At 40.8% G+C, this 22,342-nt stretch overlaps 1 protein-coding gene across 15 annotated transcripts in view; it reads right to left on the reverse strand.

The window, feature by feature from the left end:
• Window positions 1-22,342, reverse strand: part of MAP4 (microtubule associated protein 4) — a 278,564-nt gene that overhangs the window by 151,502 nt on the left and 104,720 nt on the right. For 14 of the 15 annotated variants that reach the window (XM_043541762.1, XM_037891346.2, XM_043541771.1 and 11 more), the window contains one exon: window positions 12,484-12,549. The exons of the other annotated variant lie outside the window; for it this stretch is intronic. In XM_043541762.1, the coding sequence (XP_043397697.1) occupies window positions 12,484-12,549 (66 nt within the window). The remainder of the gene's footprint in view (window positions 1-12,483; window positions 12,550-22,342) is intronic. 15 annotated transcript variants of the gene reach the window in all.

The following is a 22,342-nucleotide window of genomic DNA, read 5'->3' on the forward strand; positions in this document are numbered from 1 at the left end:
AGAATAGGTGACCTCTTGTTCCCTTTACTCAGTAACATAAGTCTCAGCTTTTGAGAGTTCTGATTTTCCAGACTAATGAAAAAGAATCCAACACAAACATATCCATTTCCACAAGTGCTACTTTATTCCCTGACTGGTAGAATATTTGTGAGAGATTTAGAATGTTTAGGCTTGTGAAACAAAAATTAAAGCACTGTTGAAAAAAGGTACTCGTGTGGAGATGCCAGAGCCAGACAGGCAGGCAAAAATAGGCAAGAAAACAATTATACCCTCTGTCCTTGTTCAGGACAGAAGTGGTGCAAACATATTATAAGGATATTAATTGCTGTTTCTTTACATCTGTAGCATGGAGCTCTATAGTGAAGCAGACAGAGAAGCTTTAGAGGATATTGTTTGCAATTTTCTGAAAAAGTTACTCCTTTAATGTTAAAATAAAGGCTCTGATTCTTTACCACCATGACATGACAGTTTTGATACAAGCACTATCTAGGTTACCACAAGGAACTCTTAAGAGGGGACATGTAATATTTATGATATATATCTATGCACACATTTTTCTTGCATCTGTAAGATTTGCCTTCAATGGTATTTGTATCAGAGACCGTAAAGGAACATGCCTATTTGTTAATGTCATTTCCATATAGCAGAATGCTCAAAGCTGCACACACATTTCTAGAAAGAGATAATGGAGATAGAAAGATAATACTCAAGTTTACCCAAGCCACTTAATACCATGTGAAGCAGATTCTTGTGAAGCAAGTTCTCACAAAAGTGTTATTTTGATTTAAAAACCAGATCTCAAATATCTGCTTAATTTCATAACTTTACAGTCTATAAATTACTTTAGAAGCATTCAACCCTTTATAAATGAGCCTCCCTTATTTAAAAACAAGAATACAGACATGAGAAAGTTACTGGTGTGAGGTTCAACTGCAGTTGTATATGAAAGGTATCTAGAGTAGGAAGGGGAAGTCTGTCATTTTTAAAAAATAAGTCTTCAGAGCATTTGTCACTTACCATAGGTCACTTGGCGTTGCGAAAGGGGAGTTAGTTTAGGCACAATATGTCATAACCTGGGAAAGTTATAGCTCTGATTTCACTGATCCAAATAAGCATTTTTAAATTGGACTAGTATCAGCTATTACTACTGTGCCTATCATGTTACCTAGGCACCAGACCCAAAACTAGGAATTTGTTCACAGAACCTTACTGCCATTCCTTGCTTCAGCTGCTGGGATTGTTTTCTAATCACATACCGCAGAGCACTGATACCAGGTGAATAGTAGCATTTCTCAAACAGCACTACTTGGCTCCCTGTAGACCATCTCATTAAAAAGCTCAAAGCTGTACAAGGCATGGAGATTACACTACCCTCTCACTCCAAGACAGGATACTTCCAGGTAAAGAGGCATATTGGAAAGGCACTGGTCCCAATGGGGAAGGTGGGGGGGAGGGACGGGGACACACATGCCAAGGCTGGACATGCTGTACTTTTCTGTGGTATAATGGGGCACTTTGGTCTCCACAGTTGTCAATCCTGTACTTTTCTTAAAAATTACATTCAAATTACATTAAAATGTAAAAATATTAAATTAATTTATAAGAACTTTTGCTTAGAAGGAGATTTTATTAAAACATTAATGTTCTGGACATTTAACGTCAAGCAAATTGTACATTCTGCAATTTCAGGAATGGTTGCTTGTCTGCTTTCAAAAGAGACTTAATTCCTGTGACCAATATGCAGTGCATATTGCGGCATGTCAAAAATCACTTCTGTGTATGCTAATTTTCTAAAATACAGAAGGTAAGTAAAGTATGATTTGCAGAGGAAGGAATTTTGCAGAGGAAGAAATGGAGGCAGAGATTAAATGACTTGCCCAAAGTCACACTTTTCAGGTAGCACAGCTAGGAGTAGAACCCAGGTCTCTTGAGTCCAAGGCATCGAAATTCTTTCAGAATTAAGATTCTTCAGCCTAATCATTTCTACTGTGATGGCACAAAGAACAGATTCATTTATAGCTGCTAAGTGTCACTAGTGAAAATTTAAATGTCAGCCTTGAAATGCTATTTTAGTTTATCCAAGAGAAGGTTAAGAGGTGATTTGATCATGGTCTACAAGTACCTAGGTGGGGGGAGGGGGGAATTCTGATAGTAGAGGGCTCTTTAGTGCTGCAGGAAATGAGATCTAATGGTTGGAAACTGGACCTGGACACATTCAGACTAGAAATAAGGCTCAATTTTCTAACAATGAGGGTAATTAACCATTGGAACAACTTACCTAAAGATATGATGGATTCTCCATCACTTGAACTCTTGAAAACAAGACTGAATATTTTTCTTAAAGCTATGCTACAGCTCAAACAGAAGTTATTGGCTTGATGCAAAAATTATTGGGTGAGGTTCTCTGGCCTGTGTTACACAGGTCAGACTATCTGATCCCTTTCAGCTTTAAAAATCTGTGAATCTATGAACACAAGGAACTAATATGAATTTTAGTGTCCATTATGCTAGTCCCTCCTGCAATTTTCTAAATATCATCGAGTTTTGTACTTAAACAAGCATATTCCTCCCCTACTCAATCCTGCAGAGACAGCATTAGGGCTTCATAGCAGTTATTTCCATTATAACAAACCAATATCAAACTAAGGCTTACATGGTCACTGCAGGATCAAGCTAAAACTGGGATTTTAAGAGAACATTTGTATTCAAAATACAAATACCTTAATAAAAATGATAATTCAGAAAATAGGTGCCAAAGTCAATTGCTTTCGGATGAGTGCTTTACTTATACTGTACTTTTACTCTAAATGTGAGTCTCTCTTTAAAATCTGTATTTATTCATGTGTAAGTTTCACTGGATTTCAGCAAACAGTACATAAGGGATGAAAGCTTCTTCTTGAGGGACTCTTCAATAGATGAAAAGTTCCTGAAAACACTAGCTTCTAAAAATCTTAATATTTTGCAGCAGATGACCAGGAAAGGATCTCTCTCATTGCAATGTTGTCTGAAGTCACTAGAGAGTTTATACTGAAATGGCAAAGAGTCCTGTGGCACCTTATAGACTAACAGACGTACTGGAGCATGAGCTTCCGTGGGTGAATGCCCACAAAACGCATGTATCCGACAAAGTGGGCATTCACCCACGGAAGCTCATGCTCCAGTACGTCTGTCAGTCTATAAGGTGCCACAGGACTCTCTGCTGCTTTTACAGATCCAGACTAACATGGCTACCCCTCTGATACTATACTGAAATGGTAATTCACTTGATTAATACAAAATCAGTTTATGTACACACAGTTGGTTTTAACAGAGTATACCATAATGGCTGTATTGGTATAATGCACTCTCTTTTGTTTAAGTGAGGTGGGCAGCTTTACATCTAGCTTCTTAAGAGTCATCCGTGGAGTATGAAAGTGCCAACATAACCAGTTAGCCCCTTCGCAGCACTCATTGGGCAATGAGAACAAAGAATTACAATATCCTATTCATAGCATACCAGTAAATGTGGAAGATGGGAAGAGGAGTTTAAGCAGCATTTACAGATGTAAATTTTTTAAAACCTAATCTTAGACAAAATTACGCTGAAACTTCCTGAGTTTCTAGTGCTCTTCAGTTGCATGATGTACCTAAATTCTCTCCTGTCTCCAGTCCAAATTATCAGTCTCCATGCTTCCTGGTTTTCTTACCTCTTCCTCCTTTCAACTTTCATCCCATTCTGGGTGATTCTTAGAGTCCTCCAAAATCACGGAAAGCAGTTTCAAACTGGCATAACAATTCCCAGAATAATACAACAGGCTTATTTAGCCAGATTCCTTCTTGCTCACTCTGACTTCACTCCATGAGAATTAAGATTCAAATAATTCTTCTCTGGAAAATATGCCATGATGTAAGCCTACTTTTAAGGGCCGAAAGAGCCAACTCTGAGTGTGAAGTCTGGACAGTTCTGAAAACACACCACTATTGAGAACATAGGGGCCAAATAAGCACAAGATGCAAGGGGTGAAGGGGAGGTGTTGGTTGTTTGTTTTTTTGAAGTAGGAAACAAGTGTCTTTAGTCTCGCATCTTTGAATTTCTCAGGAAAAAAAATCTTCTCATGCCCTACCTTAAGCATTCTTATGTGTAAACAAATTGGATTACCCAATACAAAGTCTGAGGGAGGGTAGAAAATAGGATATCTAGATTCAATCTTGGCTATGAGTTTGCAATCAATGCCTCCATTACACTCATTATGGTAGCTGGAAGAAATGTGGTTTGATTTATTTTCTCCCCACTGGAATGGTATGGAATACACTTTGCATAAATAATATTTTTCTTCCCTGCTGATCCCTCAAAAATTAAGTGTTTTTCTTTCAGGACATGTGCTTTAGTTGTTACGTGCCACTCCCATGCACTGCCTAACTTTCATATGCAGGTGCTTACGAGCAGTATTTGGGTGTCTTAATACTAATTTGAGTGCCCCAACATGGAATTGGACACCTAGTGCAGTTCTCCGGATTTGAAAGTTTGATCCGTGTGTGTTGTGGAAGACACGTGATTTTATTCTTTGTATTAATTTTTAAGTAGTACCTGAATCATGTAGTTCACCCAAGTTATTAAGGCTCCTTTTACTGAACAAATTACACTTAAAATGGTTCTCTGACGAGGAGAGAAGTCTCTTCCAGTAGCTATTTAGACAGCAAGTTATCCCAACCTTCAGACCATTTTCCTCCTACAGGAACTTGTCCTCTGGCATTTACAGACACACAATTAGAAAATATTGTAATTTTATAACAAACCCTAAGCAATACTTAGGAATAAGAATCAAGGTCAGTCTGGATGACTTTAGATATTGACTTTAAACAAAAGTTTGTCTCTCATAGAACACCAAGAAGATTCCCACCAAGGTGCAGTTATTGAGCTGTTAGTGCAAGGTGTTTATTAGGGTGGTTTATTCAGCAAAGTGATATACAGCATCACAATATACAAACTATTGGAATCCAACAAAATATACAAATTTAGAGGCATAAATTAAGTTATAAAATATTCTGAAAAAGGTTTTACATTATCTCCTGCAACTGGGCAATAAAGCCTGGAGCGCATATGCAGTTTAAATAAAGCAATTCACAAGCCTGGTAGCTTCCTGAAAATTTGAGAAGAGTACTTTGACATACACAGTTACTGCACTAAGTCTTTAACAAGATGCAGTGTACATTTTTCTTTCTTATGACATACAAAAAGGCATAACTGGAAACCACAAGGAAAAATCGATTCTCCCTTCCCCACCCCCTGAGAAACGTGTGTTACATTTCACTCCAGAAAGTCACAGCATTAGATATGCATGACAACCTTGATTTGTCTGTTAGATGGAAATTTACTAAAGGACATTTCAACAGTGAAAAACTCAAAATAAGTTTTTGGAAATTTGCAATACATATCTCAAACAAAAAACATGATTAAAAGAAAATACAAAAAATGGCGAAAAAAATAATTAAATAAGTTTTGGTCCTGTGATAAAGTGTGATGAATTATGCAACTCAGTAGTTGGTAGTGACTAGATTCACAGGGGAGCTTCAGTTTTCATTATCAACTTTTGCTTTGTTCTGTCTGACACACTGTTATGGCTGGGTAGTGGTGACAGATGTTAAGGCTGATTTTGCTAAAAATTGAACTGCTAGTTTTCTGAACTTCTTTGGCAGAGTTTTTCTGTAAGGCAACTTTACCAGACTAACTGCCACAACGCTAAATATTTCCACCCAAACAATTTATTAAAAAGAGATGTATATCCAGCATAATAAAACCACTTGGGGAGTTTAATTTTCAGTTGCAGGTACCTAGAGCTTGGGACACAGATGGCATTGCCCACCTCCTCTGGAGGGGAAGAATGATTTGCGTCACTAAGCAAAAATTCCTCCAGGCTTCATAATGACAGGTTCCACTAAAAATGTTTCCCTGGGATGCCCCCTCTTTACTCAGTCACTGGTCTTTGTCCAGAAGTCCCCAAATCCCTGGTAGTGAGTCCCATAGCATCCTTTTAAGAGAATAGCATCCTTTTAAGAGAATGATATATCGAGGATGGAGAAAGATTATCAAAGCATCATTGTTTTTTCAGCCAACCAAGCAGAAACATTGTGGCTATTACAAAAACATTTCCCAATGGCCCTATAACACCATGTGACAGACCACCACTAAAGATAGTTTGCTACATAAAAATGCATAAAGCTAGAATGGGATCTTGGTATGGCCTGATTGCCAATGTACCTTGAATCCCAAGTGCCACTCTTATTCTAGTACAGAGGACCAAAAGAGTTTTATTAATGCACTTCAGTCATGACCTGGTATTCCAGTCCTGGCCTCTAAAAGGATCACCAGTCTTTGCAAATCATGTGGTAGCTCAGCAATGCATAAAAACAGAGACCAGATAGGAATACCAAAATTTTTCACTTCTGCATTTTAAATTTTTTTCATAGGCCAGAGTCTCTTATCAGGAAATAAAGAGATGTAAATTTCCTATAGTAATGCTAACACTGTAACTGTTACTGTTCAGAGCTCTCAGTAAATTGGCGTCGTGAATTGTCAGCTTCAAATTAATGAGGCTTTGAATAAGTAAAGGCAGTAAGTACACATTAATTGGAGAATGAAAAGCTTCTCAAATTCTGATATATGTCATTAAACAGACTGATTACATTGAATCATAGAACCATAGGGTTAGACGGGACCACAAGGGTCATCTTGTCTAACCCCCTGCCAAGATGCAGGTATAGAGGGAAAAGAAGGTATAAAGGAGACATGTGTAATACAAAGTAACAATTCTGGACACGTACCAGCTTCGGTGGAGATTGAGAGAGTTCTCAAGCTAAACCAAGATGGGTCAGTACTTTCATTAGAGACCTTCAAGAAAAAACCCAGAGTACTGCAATTAGCAGCACTGGCAATTCAACAGGTGACACGAGGGTTGGCATCCCTCCAGGATTGTCCTGGAGTCCCGAGGAATTAAAGATTAATCTTTAATTAAAGACTGTCATGTAACAAAACTCCAGGAATACCTCCAACCAAAACTGGCAATCCTAGGTAATGCCCTTCCAGTGACTCATTGTACAAATGCCCCAATATGGTTACGGTATTACTGCAAGCCACCTAACCATTAAAGGTTCTGTGATGCTTTTTACCGACATCAGAGAATTGGCGCCATTGTAGTGGCCTCGTGAAGATTTGGATAATCATATTTAGACTCCTGATACTGTTTCACGTGTCCAGAATTGTTACACATAGTACTGTGCTTGGCTAAAAAAACTGTGTTCAACCCCAGCGCTGGCTGCATTTTGAAAGGAATTCTGTTTGTACAGTTTGTAAAGTGCTACATGTTAGGCTATTAATTTTTCCACGAGCAAATTGAGCGTGAAACTGCTTTCCTGAACTTAGTGACAGTCTCTCTAGTGGACTGATGTCTCAAACTGAAAATATTAAATATGTGAGATGTCCTTATGAATATTGCATAAAACTAGGGCCAAGACTAAGATTTAGTTTATAGCAGAGCCCATTCAAAAAGCATTCCCTGGTCTAGAAAAATTCAGTCTCAGTACTGCATCAAAATCCATCTAGGTGTTATAGCAGTTAATGTGCTCTAGAAGTGTATGCCTTTGGTACACTATTTTTATATTTTGTCTATACATATATTTGTTAGCAGCAGATAAAGCACGTGCATATAAGGACTGCACGAGAGGGCAGTATTTATTATGAAGTCTCTATTATTAAGGAAAAATCTACACCTCAATGCCAATTCTCCTGTAGTAGCAAAGCTTTTCACATGAAAGACTTGAATTATATCTATGCTGGAATAGCAGCAGGAATTGCAAATGACATGCTGAACATAGAGACAGATCTGCGGGAGTTCAAAGAGGCACTGTTTCTTTCAGTATGGTTGGAGCCTTGTCAGATAATTATTTTGTTAGACATTTGACAAGTTAAATGTAGTTCTTGACATCTGTTTTATTGTTCAGATTCATTCTTTATACTTCTTGAGGGCAGATAAAAATAATTTGTATCTGAGCCCCATGCCTTTCCCACAAAAGTAGTCACCACACATAAAAGTTGTAATTAAAACGGAACTCTTCTTTTGCTTCCAATTTTGAAGTAGTCAGCGCAGTATCAATGTGATTTGCTTTACTGAGACTCAGGGTGCGAAAACAATTGCTTTTTTTGGTGGGGGGGGGGGGGTTAACCAATGATTAGTGGATGCCAGTTGGATAAAAGAATTTTCTTTAAAAAAATAAAAAAGAAAGCTCCTTAGGTCTAAGTAGATGCAAATTTGGGAATTATATTTAAAGTCTCTATAGTAGATCCCATAAAGAGCCACCTCTTTCTAGCAAAGAAAATGGCATCATTAAATTTAAATCCTTATTCACAAAGGTTTCTAAGCAGCAAGGACAAAGGCAGGTGGAGCTCAGGATTACCCTAAGGATGTGTTCAGTGATGGTGAAAAGAGGAGGAGAGCTGCAGTCATGGTGGACCCATCCCCTATGAAAGCACAGCTTGGATTTACTGTCAAACCCTTCGTTAAGAATTAAAACCCCAGTGAATTTTTAATATGTTTAAAAGATGGATTAAATAAAAATGGAATTGTAAAGGTAAGTTAAAAAGTAACCTTGACAAATTGCTAAAATTGTGCAGTTAAAAAAATCTGTCATGCATGTTTGTGCTTACACAAAGAAAGGAAGGTTTCAACAAGCACTGCAGAGAGAGGGAGGAGGAGGAGGAAGAGGAGGGCTGATCAGCTGACAGCAGAAGTGGGACGGTAGAGCTACACGTTTCTTCTACACGTAAAGTCCAGGGATGTAAAGCAAGAGCTCTGTAAAATGCCGAAGGTTTTAGAACTGTAATGGCAGGTAGAAAAGTACACTGGTCTTGTGTCAGTAGCAGCCCCAGTGTTAGAAGACAGTCTAGGCTTCTAGGAGGAGAAAATAGAAAAGGAGGGAAAGAAATAGGAGAAGGGAAAGGGAGGGGGAAGGGCAAAAAAGCGTAAATCATTAGTAAACATGAACATTAATGCAGCAAACTGCACATCAAGCAATATTTCATTTAGTGCTGATAGCAGACCTTTCCAGAGACCAATTCAGAAAAAGGAAACTTCATTTTTACAAAAAAGTCTGAAAAAGTCTCACTTCATGCAAGAGCAGACAACTGTGCTACATGCAGAAATTAGCTGTGGTAAATCTAGATTAGTGGCAAAGTGCTGTTGAGAGAATGGCAGTTCACAATGTCTCTAAAAAGGAGGATTTGCGTTAAAAACTGTACCCAGCAAGATATATTTCTGTGAATTGGTTTTAAGGAGAGAAAAAACCACTAGACATGCAAGATCCAGTACTGCCAGGTACTAAACATTATGCGAGGTGCTGAGTACCCTTAGCTCCTACTTAAATCAGCAAGTGTTGAAAATACTCAGCACTTGCAGAATTGGGCCCTTAATTAGAAAGTAAATATAGGAAAATTAACCACACAAAACTTTCACTTACATTCTGACATCCTGCACTCAGTGTTTCCTCCAAGGATACCCCACAACTCTACTATACTCTGGATATTCCAGCCAGGGAAAACAACAACAGAAACCAGCCTTGTGGGGTTTGGCATCACACTGTAAAATTCCCTTTTGTGCTTGGGTATCCAGACTTTTGGGGCTTCTCTACATGGGGACACTCAGGAAGGCTCAGGCAAATCAACTAAAGCCATGAACTGAATGTGCATAAATTAAAGTGTGGTAATCCCCATACGTATGCTTTCTCGTTCAGAGTAAATTGGCTTTAGTTCACTGTAATTTAATCCTTCGTGGAGGTATATCTACACTGCAATTAGGAGGTGTGAATGCAGCCTGTGTAAGACTACCAGAGCTAGTTTTGATTGAGTTAGCTCACTAAAAATAGCAGAGAAGCTGAAGCCATAGCAGCATGGGCTAGATGCCCAAGCATAAGCCCACCCAGGACACTGGGCACATACTTGAGCAGCTAGCTTGTGCCATAGCAGCTTCACTGCTATTTCTAGTGAGCTAGCTCAGGTATGCCTACATGTGCTGCAATCATACCTCCCGGCCGTAGTTAAGACGTACCCTAAGGCCACTTTACCAGTGAGCGAGCGCACCCACAGAGAGGAGTTAAAGCATTTTGCGTTACGAACATTCACTTCACACTTTTAGTTGATTCACCTCAACTTTCCTAGTGTCTCCATGTAGACATGCCCTTAATATAATAAAGGGAGAGCTAAACTGGGAAAAGCCGGGGGGAAGAAGGGGGGGGCCTTTTTTCAGACCTGATTAATCCTAACCACTGTATACTCCAGATAACTGCAGAGAATGTTATATGTAATGAAAACTTCATCAAGTCAATGTCCCATTGAATCAGGCTCCAAATACATTCCACTGCAGAAGGAGAAAAAAAGCATAACTATGTGGCTCTGTTTTGCAAAGCTCTCCACGATCTCACTCGACTTCTGTATCACCTGTTTGTCTCCACAATTCTGAAGTTATGGAACCTTCTCTGCAGCTCCTGCTCTCTGGAACAGTCTTTCTGGATTTTCCCAGCTCATCAACTGTTCATCTCCCTTCAAATCTCCTTTGAAAAAGTCTCTCCCTTGTCTGTGCCTCTTAATATCATTCTCCCTCTATTATTTAACTAACTATTGGAGATCAGTGTTGTGAGACATTTTGAAAAGACTACAGTTGTATTATACACATTTCCCATTACTCTGAAAACCCTATGTTAGTTGATGTTTAAATGACTACTTAAGCTTCCATATTGCTATTCCTATCACTCTGATGTTGCCTTTAGACAACCTCTAACAAGAAAAAATTCTGAACTCCAAACCTCACAAACTTAGACCTCAAAACAGAACCTATTGATAACAAACAGGCTGCAGTCCCCTACAAAGGTCTTTGCTTGTGTTGTTAGCATTTAGCATCTGAGAGGTTAAAATTAATTTGTTATGGTTTACTGGAGACTACCCTTTAAAGACGACTATTACTAAACTCCAGAATCATTCATTCAAAAGAGGACCATGGTGCACCAGTACAGTCAATTACACATACTTACAATGTCATAATGGGATAAGTTTGGATTCCACTTCTTCCAGCATATATATAACACTGAAAAGAGCAACTGAAGTGGATTGAGAGAGGCTCAGGGGTCACCTTAATTTTATACTTTCCTGTAAAAATCTACAGCTTTATTTTGACAAGCATTTACAAAAGCAGGTTAAGCACAGAGACTAATGCTGTATTTGTAAATCCTCATCCTCCCAATAAATACATCCAATTTAACCACATATGCACCAAAAATTAAATAATTCTCTAAAAGCACAAGTACTGACCACAACAAGAGTTTTCTGCCCCTTCATAGCCTCAGGAAGCTTGTTTTTCTTGAGCCTGGACCTGAAGACCAACGTAAGTGTAACATGCTACCCCAGGAGGTTCCAATTTGGGTCTCTAGTGCAGCCTCTCCAGCGATAGGCTGGGATCACTGTCAAAATAACATTTTTAGCCTCTATTTGGAGCTAGTGATTCAGGAGACCAGCAAATACCTCCGGTCAATGCCAAGAATGACAATCACCTCTGAACAACCGTATACTTGGTAGAGCAAAAATTACTACAATGTAAGAGCTTTGGCTGATCAACCATTTCTCCCCCCTTCACTACAAAAGAAAAGTTACCTATTACTGGAATACTTGTTACAGCAGAGTATTTTCCCCAAAGGACCTACCTTAATATTTATGGTGATAGTGATATCCAAGCTACATCAACAAGCTAAATGCAATGATCAAAAATAGGACAAATAATGCATGTCCCTGACAGACGTGAAGTTTAATCACTCATTCAGATCCTATCACAGGATATTTGTGTAGAGATTTGCCCATTTAGTCATGGCATGTTTCTTGAAATACCAAGTTATTATGTTCTGCTGTTAAGAGACGGATTTAGGAGGACTTCAAAACTTCCACTTTGATAGCACGCTGCCAAAGTGAGAGTCTAAAAGTGTCGGGGGAAAAACTGAGAAGAGAAGACGAACAACCAGACCACAGTGAACTTCTCCTGGCAGCTGATGATCACACTGCACTTTGAAACTAGGGAGAACAACATGGGAAGTTCATACTCAAAATAGGGTAGACTTAGTCCAGGTAATGTTAGGGCTTCATTGGAAAGTCATTTTAATATATCAGTATCTCAAATACATCTTCCTTAGGTTAACTGTGGCTACAGTACATGAAGCCTTCTAAAAGGGGCCTTCCTACATATGAGCAATTCTGGTATAGAAGATGCCTTTAAAGTAAGCTAAAGCTTTTTAGAAAAATCAAGGTTCACTGGGCAGTGAGCAGCTCTTCAGCAAGTACCAAATAAATACTGAAAATCTCATAGAAAAGAACACTTTGCCAGAACGAAGTTCATCTAGTAGGTTCTGACTGCACCAGAGGAAATAGGTAAGTCTTCTAAAGCTTTGTGTTTAACTCAGACATTACTCTCTTACCTGTACTGTCATCATCTATTCCATGGTCACCATTTTCTAGCACTGCTGGTCCAACAGCTGAAGTACCTGCAATAACCACAGAGAATATCAACCAGTGGGGAGGTGTTACTCCTAACCTATATAAGGTTCATCTCAAAACTTTTCGCCAAGATGTTTTTTTCCCTCAATACTGCTCAATCCACACCCTAGATCTTCTCTCTGACTGCCACTCCCACCTCCCTTGTATCAGGGTAGGGGGAACAAGCCACACAAGTCATTGAGTCAGAAGAGCCAAATTAACCACTCACCAGTACCATCAATACTTCCTAAGAGAGTGCCGTATTCCAGGCACACAGTCTGTTGCTTAGTCCCAGGAAAGTGACCCACAGAATTATAACCTGGGTCTTCTGCAACAACTCACACCACAATTGCAATTATCCAAATCATCTTGGGGATGAACCTTGGACTAAACTGGCTTCCAAAAGGCAACCCCACAGCAAAATTCCCTTAAAGGATATTCAATGAAGTGTCAGAGTAGCGGCCGTGTTAGTCCGTATCCGCTTATGCTCAAATAAATTTGTTAGTCTCTAAGGTGCCACAAGTACTCCTTTTCTTTTTTCAATAAAGTGTGCCTTTGAAATTTTATTCATCTAACAAAGATAGGCCCTCCTTACTGTACTACTCATTGCTATATTGCATATGGATACTGTCATTACAGCAAAGGCTGTATCACACAAAAACCCTGAGCATAATCTGTTCCAGAAAGAGAAGCTTGCATCTGACTTTCTGAAGCAAGCTCTGGAGTGAGAGACCATTATACAAGAGGTCTCAATACAAATGTAACACATAACCGAGATAAGAAGTGCTTTTGCTCATCCTGAGTGCCCTTTTGAGGGCGACATCCATTTTCCTTCCAGAGAATATTTGAGCCCGGAGGAGACTGACATAGGAGTCCTAGTACTTGAAATTGTTGCCTTTACCCTTTTGGACAAACCACTGTTATCTTAGCCTTATAATTTGTGGAGCTTCCAAAATGCTTTTGGGATAGAATCTAAGTGACTCCATTCCTTAACCATGTCCAACTCAGCTTCATTAAAAGAAAGAGTTGGGAGGTTTAGGGTGGGTCCAGAACTGTTACCCTGCATGACAAAGACAAGACTAGGGAGAGACAATCTTTTGTCTCCCCGGCTGACATGAAACTAACATTTTACAGTTATGGACTAATCCTAGAATAATGATGGAAACTGACATTCTTATTTCAGCTAGTCAAAGCTGAAATCAATAAATATGGTTCAGGATATTTACCTAAGAAAATTTCAATTGAGACATTATAAAGCATATGCATTCAAGTTTATTTATTTTTGTCTATTACATGAGCACTTAGCTGGATAACTCCTACAAAAGTCAACAAGAGACACATTGCTAAAACCCAGCTCTCATCTCCTAAAATATGTCATGCATCATCAGTATTTAACAAAACTAATAACTAAAGTGAACAACAAAAAGCTGTTTTCATTAAAAATAAAATCAGTCCTGTAAATAGGGGAGCTTAAAGGCAGTATAATGAAAGGTGTTCAGCCTTCAATTTGTTTAATGATATTCACGGTTTCAAGATCAGAGTCCTTCCTGCTCCAATATTGCTTAAAAGAATTTCCTTGGGAGTACTAGGATTTATACCCTGCCTAAACTCAGAAGGCAGTTGAGTACTGCGAGATCCAGTGGCTAGGTCAGAGGACTGGGAATCAGGAGATCTGGGGTTAACCCCAGATTGGCCACTCACTCTCTGTGTGACTTTGGGAAAGTTATACAATTCCCATGTGACTCAGTTTCCCCAATTATAACATGGGAAAAGTGAGGCTTAGTTATCTTTGAAAAAGAATTTGAGATCTATGGATGAGAAGCATTATGAAAGCATTAGTACCCTTTGTACTCTAATTACTAGAAAATGCATATATTGCTCTATTACCCACGGAGTTCTCTAACCATCCAAATATGTTTATACAATTCAATATTGATCCCACAATCCCATGAACACAGAACTGCTTAGGGTCAGTAACTATATCCACTTCATGCTTTCTGGAGCAGTATGCAGAAGAAAGGCTACAATTTAATATAAAAGCCTATCATTCTCCAAAATACACAGTGATCTTTAACAGCTGGATTCTGTTGGAATTAATGTTGTGAGCCAGGTTGCCAGCATTATTGGACATCTTCAGACCACCACTTCAAGCAGACATAAGGCCATTTAGTAAAATGGCAATACTGTATCCTCCTGGCAACAAGCCCTGTGCAATAAAGGAACTATTGGAATACCCTATCTTTTCTTCCAAAAGCTGCTGCTCAGCTTCTAGGAACTGATCCCTGTTTTCAGTTGTAAAAAACATAGTAAAGACAAGCAACTGCAGGAATCATACAGAGCAGCAAGAATTATTTTATTCTAGTTAATGGTAAAGAACATGCTTCTTTTAACAGAACCTCAGCATCTCTGGTTGTTAGCTTTATGTTATGCACTGGGGCATCAATTTTTACCTGCAACCAGGAGGAATAACATTTTTATTTTAAATGAAAACCAAGACTTTCCAGGGAGAAAAAGTTAAGACACCATTCATTAATGAGTGCTTTGTAAATTAAGGGTTAAAAACTAGAGTCAGACTTTCTATCTAATCCTGCAAAGGGTAGGGACTAGAACAGCTGCATTGTACCTCAGTGCTCATTCTGACTCAGCTGTGCTTGCTGACAAATTAGTATAGCTAACATAGCTATCTTTACGTGATGTCCATGTTAAGTGACAATAGGTTGCATAGCATGCAGCACTCAACAGGATCAATACAGGCATATTCCTACATTCCTTTGCAACAGCTTCAAGTTATCCAAGCAGAGTCCCTCCTTTTCACCCACTCAAACTTTCGGAAAAATCCTCCTCCTCAATCCCTAACCTTGTGTCAGCAATTCAGAAAATAGTAGGTCAGTTAAGTGAGTGGGACTAGAAAGCCATGATCATTTCACTCCCCTAGTGTTCTGAAAGTAAGCATCACTGACCATCACTGAGATCACCTGCTGAAACTGTGTCAGTTTTCTACACTACAATAGCAAAAATATTCTAAAAATAGAAAAATGAAATTGTAAAACTACAAGTGGCAGCAGAGGGACTAAAGAACAACTGTAGTATACAAAAAAGCTTTTAACTAACATTTTAGAATGACTAGATTTCATGTTAGGCATATCCCTTTAAAAAAAACAGCTTTACACAAAGATTCTGTATCCAGTTAATTCAGATGGGGAAGAAACCTCTGCATGTGGAGCCCAGATGCAAGTGAAGAGATAGATCTATGAATCAAACAGCTAGCCAAATGTGGCCAGAGCTGGGAGGGTATCAAAAGATCACTACATAAAAGCTTTTACAGTGTGGTAAAGCACTCTTTGCTGGGCTGATAGCATCTGAACAAGAACAGATTCAAGAAGAGTTCTGCTCATTTGAGCCTCCCAAAATCAGGCATACCCTTGCCTTGCTGCACCCTCTTGAAAATTAAAAGTAGCAAGACTGACTTCCTGTAAAGCTCTAGCTTTTTTGAAATGGACTAGGCGACTTATATGAAATACAAGGGTCCTTAGTCATGGGGGTATAAACAGTGGTGAGCTGGAGCCGGTTCGCACCAGTTCGCTAGAACCGGTTGTTAAATTTAGAAGCCCTTTTAGAACCGGTTGTTCCACAAGGTACCTTGGCGCCAACTCCATGGGTGCTCCAGCCCTGGAGCACCCAAGGGGAAAATTTGGTGGGTTCAGAGCACCCACCAGCAGCTACCCATCCCACCCCCAGCCCCAGCTCACCTCCACTCCGCCTCCTCCCCTGAATGCACCGCCCCGTCCTGCTTCTCCTCCCCTCCCCAGGCTTCCCGTGAATCAGCTGTTCGCACGGGAAGCTGGGGCGGGCTGAGAAGCAAGCGGCGGCTTCCCGCTCAGGTCCAGGGAGGCGGAGGTGAGCTGGGGCCGGGGGGCGCGAGGAGGGCTGCCCGCACCGCAGCATGTAACCCAGGCGCAGGATGGGGAGCTGCCGGTGGGTGCTCTGCATCCACCAAATATTCCCTGTGGGTGCTCCAGCCCTGGAGCACCCAGGGAGTCGGCGCCTAAGGCGCCACTTTTGATGTAATCAGTGGGGGAGCGGCTGCTCCCCCTGCTCCCCCCCAGCTACGCTCCTCCTCCCCTAGGAGCCAGAGGGACCTGCCAGATGCTTCCTGGGAGCTGCCCCAGGTAAGCACGTCCGGGACTCCCCACCTCGCCCCCCAGCAGGTGCCTCGGGTTCTTAGGGGCAGGGTAGGCACCCACTACGGTGGCCCATGAGACCCTCCTGCCCAGTTCTGGGGGAAGTCGGGGGGGGGGGTGTTGGATGGGGCAGGAGTCCAGGGGGGCGAGGGTGGGCAAAGACCCCCTCGTGGGGTGAGGAGGGAACTCATTGTTAAGATTTTGGCAGCTCATCACTGGGTATAAATGTAACTGTTATTACCAGGTGTGCTTTGGTAAAAAGGCCTTGGAGCTGAATATATATTTCTATTTCAGCTATATGAAGTGCAGTACACAAATTCCCAATAATCTTTTTTAAGACCAACCCCACTATCATCATAATCTGAACTATTTAAGAGTCAAACACATCAAGACATCCAAACTCCATAATCCTTGTCAGAATCAAAAGATACTACTTGCATCTGGCCAGTGCATCAAAGGATTGCCTTTATGTAAACAAATTTAAGAAAGCGTCCACTAAACCAGATAATCTCAAGCAAAATGGACAGGGCCAATATATTAAACAATCTCCACATTAATGGCTTGGCATGGTACATATGTAAGCACAGCGACACTGTTTTGAACACATTTTAACTCACCATCACACAAGCAGTTTACTTGGGTGAGAAGGCAAGAGGGTCGAAAGAAAGACTTTCAGATAAGCCCATTGAAGAGAAGCCCATTAATATATTTTATTACTCTTAGAACAATTAGACGTGCAGATTGGTTGGATATGCCAGATAATGAATAGAAACCGTGACACAAAGCACAACTGAGAATAATACAACCCAAACATGTACATAAACAGAGCTGTGCATAGTCACTTAGCTAGAATCCACATCAGAACAGCGGACTTAAAACTAAATAGAGGCTACCTTTACTTGTGCATCTCCAGTACTGACCACCTCAATTTAAAAAAAAATGGCCCCCCCCCCAAATTATTATATTGGTTTAAAAGATTATGAGATTTAAGAAAATTATTAATTTGAGGATTTTTATTTGCCTTCTGGTGAGACTCTTTTGGATACATTTGGGTCATGTTTTCATATGCAACCAGGAGGACTAACTTTTTTTTATTTTAAATGAAAACCAAGACACTCACTTAATCACATGCCTCCAGGATCAAGGGCTTAAAATCGTTAACTATCACATGACTTTAATAAAAACACAAGTATAGGCGCAGTGTTGCTAGCACCAGGTACATGCAAATATGCATGTGAATTTTTGCCCTTGGTCATATGACAATAGCAATGAAAGTGCCAAACATTTAGATTATACATGATATGCCTTGTACCTGTGAATTTTCACAGCAAAATGGATGTAGTCAAGTTTTAATAATAGAATACTCCCACTTAGATCCCACTGAATTGCTATAGTTTATCAAAAACTGAACCACAAAAAAGTATAATTTTTAAAAATGCATTTTCTGCAATACATTTAATTGGATCCTAAACCTCAGTGAACTAGTGTCCCCTATAATTGGCTTTAACCTACACTGTCAACTCTCAACACCATGAAAACTCTCATCTCAGGTCTTAACTGCTACAACCTTGCCCCCTCAAGTTCATTCAAAATGTTGCTGCTAAGGCGGTTTCTAGATAATACTAAGTCCTGCCATGAGTGCAGGGGACTGAACTAGATACCTCTCAAGGATCACTTCCAGTCCTACGATTCTATGACTCTTGGATAGCTGCTCTGACCACATCAGGTGGGTAATATCAGAAGTTGGTCCAGTAAAAGTATTACTTCACCCACTTTGTCTCTCTACCTACTAAGAAAACAATCACAACAGGATTAAATACAAAAGACTATTTAGGGTCTCCCACATTGTGCTCTACTAATGACGTTTAAAACAACTGTGTGATGCTAGCCAGTATAACAATTGTGCTAGAACTTCCTCGTTTTGTTTTGTGCACTGTAGCAGCATTAATATTAACTTCTCCAAGTCGGAAATAAGCCCTCTATCGCCTTCGTTTTATAACATGCTAGAGAAACTGGAGTATCATGTCTAGATTTCTAAGACAATATTTGAGGCACTTTTTCTTCTCTCTCCTAAGAAAAAGCACATTTATTAGCTGTCGATCTAACACAGGACCTGTGGAGTTCTACAGCATAGGCTGCAACAATCTTCATCTTTAACATGCATCACAGAGATCACCAGCAGCAGGCCGTATGCCTGGATCAAGACTGAGCACTGCGTGCTACACCTGCAGTTTCTGCAGCTTTGCCGATGTAGAGGGGCAGCTAAAATCAGCTGTCCTTCATGCAAATTAAGTGCTGCCCTCAACCTCCTGTCAAGTTGCCAATACAGCCCTTCAGCCAAAGTTTTGGATGCTTCTTTATTAACCAAAATATATACCATGAAAAGTACAAAGGAAAAAGGCAGTATAGGAACATTTAAAGAATCAAGGTATTACCTGCAGTACTTTCACCTGTATTTAATTTGATTGCCAAGATCCTGACAGCAACATAAGAATTGCTGCCTGGAATACTGAAACAGATGAAAAGCTTTTCATTTTAATCCTGTGGGATACATTTCATTATTACAGACAATGAAGTAACAATTCTTACTAATGCTAGAGGTTTTACCAGCCCTCTAGAAAAAAATCAATTATGTATATATGGAGAATATTAGCAGTATAGATACAATCCAGATGTCATAGAATCATAGAATCATAGAATATCAGGGTTGGAAGGGACCCCAGAAGGTCATCTAGTCCAACCCCCTGCTCAAAGCAGGACCAAGTCCCAGTTAAATCATCCCAGCCAGGGCTTTGTCAAGCCTGACCTTAAAAACCTGTAAGGAAGGAGATTCTACCACCTCCCTAGGTAACGCATTCCAGTGTTTCACCACCCTCTTAGTGAAAAAGTTTTTCCTAATATCCAATCTAAACCTCCCCCATTGCAACTTGAGACCATTACTCCTCGTTCTGTCATCTGCTACCATTGAGAACAGTCTAGAGCCATCCTCTTTGGAACCCCCTTTCAGGTAGTTGAAAGCAGCTATCAAATCTCCCCTCATTCTTCTCTTCTGCAGACTAAACAATCCCAGCTCCCTCAGCCTCTCCTCATAAGTCATGTGCTCTAGACCCCTAATCATTTTTGTTGCCCTTCGCTGGACTCTTTCCAATTTATCCACATCCTTCTTGTAGTGTGGGGCCCAAAACTGGACACAGTACTCCAGATGAGGCCTCACCAGTGTCGAATAGAGGGGAACGATCACGTCCCTCGATCTGCTCGCTATGCCCCTACTTATACATCCCAAAATGCCATTGGCCTTCTTGGCAACAAGGGCACACTGCTGACTCATATCCAGCTTCTCGTCCACTGTCACCCCTAGGTCCTTTTCCGCAGAACTGCTGCCTAGCCATTCGGTCCCTAGTCTGTAGCGGTGCATTGGGTTCTTCCGTCCTAAGTGCAGGACCCTGCACTTATCCTTATTGAACCTCATCAGATTTCTTTTGGCCCAATCCTCCAATTTGTCTAGGTCCTTCTGTATCCTATCCCTCCCCTCCAGCGTATCTACCACTCCTCCCAGTTTAGTATCATCCGCAAATTTGCTGAGAGTGCAATCCACACCATCCTCCAGATCATTTATGAAGATATTGAACAAAACCGGCCCCAGGACCGACCCCTGGGGCACCCCACTTGACACCGGCTGCCAACTAGACATGGAGCCATTGATCACTACCCGTTGAGCCCGACAATCTAGCCAGCTTTCTACCCACCTTATAGTGCATTCATCCAGCCCATACTTCCTTAACTTGCTGACAAGAATGCTGTGGGAGACCGTGTCAAAAGCTTTGCTAAAGTCAAGAAACAATACATCCACTGCTTTCCCTTCATCCACAGAACCAGTAATCTCATCATAAAAGGCGATTAGATTAGTCAGGCATGACCTTCCCTTGGTGAATCCATGCTGACTGTTCCTGATCACTTTCCTCTCCTCTAAGTGCTTCAGGATTGATTCTTTGAGGACCTGCTCCATGATTTTTCCAGGGACTGAGGTGAGGCTGACTGGCCTGTAGTTCCCAGGATCCTCCTTCTTCCCTTTTTTAAAGATGGGCACTACATTAGCCTTTTTCCAGTCATCCGGGACTTCCCCCGTTCGCCACGAGTTTTCAAAGATAATGGCCAAGGGCTCTGCAATCACAGCCGCCAATTCCTTCAGCACTCTCGGATGCAATTCGTCCGGCCCCATGGACTTGTGCACGTCCAGCTTTTCTAAATAGTCCCTAACCACCTCTATCTCTACAGAGGGCTGGCCATCTCTTCCCCATTTTGTGATGCCCAGCGCAGCAGTCTGGGAGCTGACCTTGTTAGTGAAAACAGAGGCAAAAAAAGCATTGAGTACATTAGCTTTTTCCACATCCTCTGTCACTAGGTTGCCTCCCTCATTCAGTAAGGGGCCCACACTTTCCTTGGCTTTCTTCTTGTTGCCAACATACCTGAAGAAACCCTTCTTGTTACTCTTGACATCTCTTGCTAGCTGCAGCTCCAGGTGTGATTTGGCCCTCCTGATATCTTTCCTACATGCCCGAGCAATATTTTTATACTCTTCCCTGGTCATATGTCCAACCTTCCACTTCTTGTAAGCTTCTTTTTTATGTTTAAGATCCGCTAGGATTTCACCATTAAGCCAAGCTGGTCGCCTGCCATATTTACTATTCTTTCGACTCATCGGGATGGTTTGTCCCTGTAACCTCAACAGGGATTCCTTGAAATACAGCCAGCTCTCCTGGACTCCCTTCCCCTTCATGTTAGTCCCCCAGGGGATCCTGGCCATCTGTTCCCTGAGGGAGTCGAAGTCTGCTTTCCTGAAGTCCAGGGTCCGTATCCTGCTGCTTACCTTTCTTCCCTGCGTCAGGATCCTGAACTCAACCAACTCATGGTCACTGCCTCCCAGATTCCCATCCACTTTTGCTTCCCCCACTAATGTCTACATCGACTGACTGATTTTTTCTGATTCCCATTTTGAGACTCAGGAAATTCCCAGTTCAATTAAATATACAGCTTTTAGGATGCACTTATGAAACATTTGCTGTCCTTAAACTCAAATGTCAGTGTTTAGATTTTTCTTTGCAAAAGCAATGTAAAAACTTACAGGAAGCCTGCAGCCTTCTGCAATGAAGGCACCTACAGCTACTGTGGAGAAAGAGAGAAGGAAAGGAAAGGGAAATTTTGTGGTTTGATCTCAAGCTTGCAGGCCCCAGATATGTGCTTTGTTTTCTTATTAGGGAGGGGACGTCTGCTCAGATATGCAGCAATTTGTGTCCACTCTACCATAGTCTAGTACTATCAGTGCCCTCTGGTGGCCATTTGGGGGCTTGAACATAGAATCTAGGATGACAGACAAGCTTGCGACTGGGATGGAGAAAGGGATGATTTTTGCAATGTATTTACACCCAAAAGAGTAAAACAGAGCATAGCTTTCTTCCCCCACTCCTGAAAGTAGCAATAGTATCAAGTTTTGAAGCAGCATGGTGTACTTGGAAGCAAGTAGCAGACAGCATACCAGTCTGCAGTGGGGTTTTAAAGCCTGACATTTACTTCTCAGCTGACACCCACTCCCACCCAAAGGCTATCATTTGAAAAAACAGGA

This window comes from Chelonia mydas, chromosome 2, assembly GCF_015237465.2.
Source record: "Chelonia mydas isolate rCheMyd1 chromosome 2, rCheMyd1.pri.v2, whole genome shotgun sequence".
In the NCBI taxonomy this organism is placed as follows: Eukaryota; Metazoa; Chordata; order Testudines; family Cheloniidae; genus Chelonia; species Chelonia mydas.